Raw genomic sequence first — 6,909 nt, forward strand, 5'->3', positions numbered from 1 at the left:
AGTTGGTGGTGTTTTGGTAAAAAAAAATTGACATGGGAAGTTTTTGTGATGGCACAACCCCACACAGTGTGCATGAATCTAACAATTGCATTTGTTCTGTGTGACCTAGTAATCATTATAAATTGCCCAGCTCTTCCAAATCCACTATAGGCTGCCAATAAGTTGTCATATGTAAAAACAGAATACAAGTAAGTTTTTAGGAGATTGGAGGAAACCAAAGAGACTCGTATTATTTATGAACGAAGGCATAGCATGTGTGAATGCAGACTGTCTAAGGTTTGTTTTTGCGGATTGCTGACTATATACCATTTTTATTTCGTTTTCAACCATATGGCAAAAGAAGCCCATAGTAGCATTTAGCAGCGAGAATTACAACCACGATCTGGTCACAATCAAGGTCATGGCATTATCAAGCAGTCTCCTAAAGAGCAGAGGTGTAAATCACATGGCCGGGCATAAATAAACAAAGAGATCCAATACTTTTTTCTAGATTTAACAATGCTAGTACAAGAACAGAGCACTCGCGTGTACATCTTGTCATCTTATACAAGAGTACTGATTTTTGAACATATACTGCATGTTTCCGTGTCATCCGGTCCACTAGCACAAAGAAAACCGCACAAGGAACACATCCAGCGATAAAAAAAAGCAACAACCCAAAAGACAGCATTATTCAGATTCTCGTCACCTACTGTGCGGTGCAAGTGATCTGATCCTGTGATCCAGGACCCAAAACGTATCATTTTCAATCCTTAATCAACTAGTAGAATGATCATGATGCATTGTTATCTGCTACCATATCAAAGCTAAAGTGTTCGTTTAAATTGTCCTATCAGCACAATGTTTGTTGCTTCTCGAGATCAACTTCCTTGAAATAATTGGCAGAAAAAGACATGATGCCATTGTTATCGGTCATCATGTTTGCCTCCATTTGCACTATCAATCAAAAGAGATGGGGAAAACAAATGGTTGCCTTTTGTTCCTTCTAAGTGAAGGAAACTATCTCAGTTCTGAAGACAAAAGCAACAGGCCAACAATACCAAACACAAGTGCTACTAATTTCTGCCTTGCAAGAATGAACAGCAGATGGATGGAAAATAACGATTTAACGCTCACAATTTGCAATGAAGACATGACGAGCACAGATAATCGATTCACAACTTGAGAGCTTTATTTGGTTCTGGCTTATTCTAGATTACAACATTTGGCACAAATGATGGGATGTAACTAATTTCAGAAGTAAATTGATAAATGAGAAATAACATGGGATGCGATAGCATGCTGTAACCAACAATAGATACAAGACAATAAAAGCATCAAGGAACAACCTTGGAAGCCTTCATCTTATCGATCCAAGCATTGAAGGAGTTGACGGTGTTACGGAAGCCGAGGAACCCATGCTCCTTGCTCTTGTTCATGTTGTCCAAATGCTCAATGTCGATACTGAGCATGGCATCGACAAACCACCAACTGGTGATCTCCTCGAGCTCCGTGGTGACAAGCTCGTTCTCCTGGATGATCTCCGTCCACACCGCCTCCTTCCCAGCCATGGCATCCGCGAGCGCAAACCGGCTGTCCTCTCCCTCATACCCTGCCCACTCCACCCCGAAGCGGTCGGCCAGCAGCGGCCAGAGTTGCTTCCACTTGAACACATCCCCATTGCTGCAATTGAAAGCCTCGTTCTTGGCAAACGGGTCGACGGCCGCCCAGATCTCATGCTCAGCGACAAGGTCGGCGTCGGAGGCGTCGGTGAAGCCCTCCCAGGCGACCTTGCAGCCGGGCCACCGCAGCGTGGCGCCCTCCTTGCGGCAGATGGCGGCGTATACGCACAGGCTGCCGACCACGTTCATGGCGCTGCGGGGGGAGAAGCCGAAGATGACGGTGGGGCGGTGCACGGACCAGGTGACGGCGCCGTCGCGGCCGGAGACGTGGTCGAAGAGGACGTCCTCCAGGTCGTAGTAGAAGTTGGGGTGATCCAACCGGGGCATGTCCTCGGTGTACGGCGGGTCGGGGGCCGGGATCTTGCCGATGACATCAAACGGGCCGACGTAGTGCTTGCGGCCGGTCTGGAGGCAGACGTGGGCGAGCGCGGGGCAGCCGGGCACAACCACGGAGAGCACGTTGCGGAGCATGCCGGCGTTGACCTCCCGGTTGCGGTCCTCGGTCTCGTGGCTGGACCACGCGGCGTAGAAGACGTGGGTGACGTCGGTGAGCGGCGTCAGGGCGTCCCTGACGGCGGCCGGGTCGGCGAGGTCGAGCTGGAGGTGCGTGACGGCCGGGGACGGCGGCGGGGTGGACCAGCCCGGCGGCGCGCGGCGGGAGACGGCGTACACCTTCCAGGGCCCGCCCGGGGTGTCGTCCCGCGGGAGGATGTCGAGGAGGGAGGTGCCGACGATCCCCGTGGAGCCGAGGATGAGCGCCACGCTCTGGAAGGTGGGCTCGGCCGCCGCCGCCCGCTCGTCCTGCCGCTTCTTGACGGCGCCCACCGCGCCCGCCCACCACCAGCTCATCGCGGCTTAGGGATTGGCCGCGGGCAGCTTGGTCGGGGCGGGGGTCGGAGGCCGGAGGGTTGGGGAGGGAGCGGGGGAGGTGGCCGGCGGTGGAGGGAGGGGAGGGGAGCGCCGGCTGGATCTGGGGATAATGGGGGGAGAGTGGAGTTGTTGGGGTGCCTGCCTGCTTCCGTGTGTGTGCGCGCGTTGCGTGGCGATCTGGGTGGATGTGTGGGGTATGCGCTGTCGTTTGTCATTTTTGTTGGCTCAGAATCAGATCCACGTGTTCGTGTCGCGGCTTGCTGTCGAGGAGCGCTGGACGGTGGGGAACGATCGGCAAGGAGATCGTTGTCGACCGTCGTGGCCCGGTGGTGACATTGACGGTCCAGGAGCCGCGCAGCGTCTTCGTCTTGGTCTGCAGACCTACCCTACACCTGCCGTTGTGCGGGCCCGTCTCTTCTTTCTCCGTTGCATCTCTCTCACTAACACGTTCCCCACAAAATATATAATCCAATTGACAAGTGTGACACGAAGTAACACGTGTTTTTACAACTAAATTGCCATAAAAAAAGTTGTGTAAAGTTGCACACTCCCTGCAACTTCCTCCATGGCATGCTGCGCATTCCCTGCAACATTTCATTTACATATTTTAGTTTATACTAGTAAATAATTTTCATTCACATAGTTATTTTATTCGACAACATATTTACGGTAGGTACATGAGCCTTTATACTCCCTCCATTCCACAATGTAGTGCTTCCTCTATCCACGTGCTTCAACTTTGACCGTAAATTTAACTATCAGGACTGATCGCGGCGGGACAATAATTATATCAGTGAATTCGTATTCGAAAGAATTTTTTCTCCCGCCGCAGTTGGTCTCCTTGGTTAAATTTATGGTCAAAGTTGGACCTCGGGAAGCGCGGGCGCACTATATTTTGGAATAGAGGGAGTGTCATAGAAGGTTTGTGAAAGCAAGATAGCCCATTTTTTTTCTCCAACAAGCCAAACGTTCGCTCCACTACATTTCTAGCACAAGAATGATGCAAGTTATGTAACTCTTTGGAAGTTTTAAGGTTATTTTGCACTTGCAGCCCACTTTTTTAGATGATACCGTGTGAATCTGAATGGAGCTAGAAATCCTTTCCATTGGAAGTTTATGGTTGTTTTGCACTTGCAGCCCACTAAAGGAGGAAGCCAACAACTATAAACAAAGGGCACCGAGAAAGATCAAATCGTCAACACAATTCACTAACGCTGGGTTTTGATGTCTCCATTGAAGCCTAGAAACGGAATTGGTAATCAGTTGACCTCAATACGGATGTTCGGTTGTACAATGAATTTGTGTTGGAAACACCAGACCAATTCCAAGCCGTTTTACCTCCCACGTAAAGTCACCTCCTACAATTTAGAGGGCTCCTATTCCTTTTTCCATAGAATTGGCTAGCTCCACAAAAGTTACCACGTAAAGGGTTTTTTTAGGGGTAAAATGAATTGAATGGGAGTCTAATTGCTGGAATTAACACCAACAAAAATAAAAACTTGAATGGAGATGCGGGGGATCGAACCCCGTGCCTCCCGCATGCAAAGCGGGCGCTCTACCATTTGAGCTACATCCCCATTGTTGACAGTTCGAGTAACCGTACCATACTGTTACTCAAACACACTAGCTAATCCGTGGATCCAGTGCGTTGCAACCAACAGAACACTACTAGCAGCTAGTCTGTCCAATATTCTCTCTCTCTCTCAAAAAAAAGAGCTAGTCTGTCCAATCGTATTCGCCCAACGCAAGCAAGATCTCTGCTCGGGGGAATATATGCTACGCGCAGGTAGGGATGCAGGCGTCGTCCGCATGCGAGAGTCTGCGAAGCAAAAAAAGAAACTAAACCTTGTTACTTTAATAATCGTGCTAGGCTTAATTTTTATCTCACGGACGCTTCATAGACTCCTGGACGCCGTCGGCCTGCATGCCTATAGCCATGTAGGACACGCGCGCGTTAAACTTTAGGGCCTCTTTGATTTGCCAGAATTCCAAAACATGAAAATAAAATAAAATATAGGCTTTACAGTGTGTAAGAGGCTTAGAGAGGATATAATTGATGCAATGTATTGTGTATATTACTGAGCCTCATGGCGAGTACACATAGATGTAAAAAGATTTGAAGGGCAAGAAGCTTCCTAGAAATAAGATAAAATTAGTTATTATCAAATTTCAAACAATCTCTCACACCCTCGCAGTCATTGTGGTAGAACAATAGGAGCGTCGCAGACAGTCAGACTGCAGAAAAACCGAAGGTAGAAGCCAACGAGACTTTGGCGTCACAGACACTTTATATGTTCACTGACAGAACTATTCTCCTCCATCTTGCAGCTGTAGAACTTATTGAAGACTTCATATCTCTCAACCCGGACATTTGCTTGAAATATTAATTTCAACTCCTGGAACATCTCATATGCTCCATGACGTTCAAAACGTCGTTGAAGTCCCGGTTCTAAGCCGTAAAGCATGGCACACATAACTATTGAGTAGTCATCAGCTTTGCTCCGCCAGACGTTCTTAACGTCTGCAGTTGCATCAGCAGCAGGCCTGGCACTCAGCAGTGCTTCTAGGACATAATTCTTCTGAGTAGCAATGAGGATAATCCTCAAGTTGCGGACCCAGTCCGTGTAATTGCTACCATCATCTTTCAACTTTGCTTTCTCAAGAAACGCATTAAAATTCAACGGAACAACATCACGGGCCATCTATCTACAATCAAACATAGACAAGCAAGATACTATCAAGTACTAAGTTCATGATAAATTTAAGTTCAATTAATCATATTACTTAAGAAATCCCACTTAAAAAGACATCCCTCTAATCTTTTAAGTGATCACGTGATCCAAATCAACTAAACCATAACCGATCATCATGTGAAATTGAGTAGTTTCCAATGGTGAACATCACTATGTTGATCATATCTACTATATGATTCACGCTCGACCTTTCGGTCTCAGTGTTCCGAGGCCATATCTGCATATGCTAGGCTCGTTAAGTTTAACCTGAGTATTCTGCGTGTGCAAAACTGGCTTGCACCCATTGTAGATTGACGTAGAGCTTATCACACCCGATCATTACGTGGTGTCTGGGCACGACGAACTTTGGCAACGGTGCATACTCAGGGAGAACACTTTTATCTTAAAATTTAGTGAGAGATCATCTTATAATGCTACCATCAATCAAAGCAAGATAAGATGTATAAAAGATAAACATCACATGCAATCAATATAAGTGATATGATATGGCCATCATCATCTTGTACTTGTGATCTCCATCTCCGAAGAACCGTCATGATCACCATCGTCACCGGCGCGACACCTTGATCTCCATCGTAGCATCGTTGTCGTCTCACCAATCTTATACTTCTACGACTATCGCTACCGCTTAGTGATAAAGTAAAGCATTACGGGGCGATTGCATTGCATACAATAAAGCGACAACCATATGGCTCCCGCCAGTTGCCGATAACTCGGTTACAAAACATGATCATCGCATACAATAAAATTTAGCATCATGTCTTGACCATATCACATCACAACATGCCCTGCAAAAACAAGTTGACGTCCTCTACTTTGTTGTTGCAAGTTTTACGTGGCTGCTACGGGCTTAGCAAGAACCGTTCTTACCTATACATCAAAACCACAACGATAGTTTGTCAACTTGGTGCCGTTTTAACCTTCGCAAGGACCGGGCGTAGCCACACTTGGTTCTAAAGTTGGAGAAACTGACACCCGCCAGCCACCTGTGTGCAAAGCACGTCGGTAGAACCAGTCTCGCGTAAGCGTACGCGTAATGTCGGTCCGGGCCGCTTCATCCAACAATACCGCCGAACCAAAGTATGACATGCTGGTAAGAAGTATGACTTATATCGCCCACAACTCACTTGTGTTCTACTTGTGCATATGACATCTACGCATAAAACCAGGCTCTGATACCACTGTTGGGGAACGTAGTAATTTCAAAAAAATTCCTACACACACGCAAGATCTTGGTGATGCATAGCAACGAGAGGGGAGAGTGTTGCCCACGTACCCTCGTAGACCGAAAGCGGAAGCGTTAGCACAACGCGGTTGATGTAGTCATACGTCTTCACGATCCGACCGATCAAGTACCGAACGTACGGCACCTCCGAGTTCAGCACACGTTCAGCCCGATGACGTCCCTCGAACTCCGATCCAGCCGAGTGTTGAGGGAGAGTTTCGTCAGCACGACGGCGTGGTGACGATGTTGATGTTCTACCAACGCAGGGCTTCGCCTAAGCACCGCTACAGTATTATCGAGGTGGACTATGGTGGAGGGGGGCACCGCACACGGCTAAAAGATCAACTTGATCAATTGTTGTGTCTATGTGGTGCCCCCTGCCCCGTATATAAAGGAGCAA

General features: G+C 47.8%; 1 protein-coding gene and 1 non-coding gene across 2 annotated transcripts; both read right to left on the minus strand.

Annotated features, from left to right (window-relative positions):
- Positions 1 to 1,151: 1,151 nt before the first annotated feature.
- LOC125546250 (3-oxo-Delta(4,5)-steroid 5-beta-reductase-like) lies at positions 1,152 to 2,720 on the minus strand. The gene has a single exon (XM_048710464.1). It carries the CDS (start codon positions 2,508 to 2,510, stop codon positions 1,317 to 1,319), a length of 1,194 nt encoding a protein of 397 aa, XP_048566421.1. The 5' UTR covers positions 2,511 to 2,720; the 3' UTR covers positions 1,152 to 1,316.
- A 1,315-nt stretch (positions 2,721 to 4,035) lies between these two features.
- TRNAA-UGC lies at positions 4,036 to 4,108 on the minus strand. Its single transcript has one exon. It is a non-coding gene; the product is annotated as a tRNA-Ala (tRNA).
- Between the last annotated feature and the right edge of the window lie 2,801 nt (positions 4,109 to 6,909).

Source organism: Triticum urartu, chromosome 3 (genome assembly GCF_003073215.2).
Source record: "Triticum urartu cultivar G1812 chromosome 3, Tu2.1, whole genome shotgun sequence".
Lineage (NCBI taxonomy): Eukaryota > Viridiplantae > Streptophyta > Magnoliopsida > Poales > Poaceae > Triticum > Triticum urartu.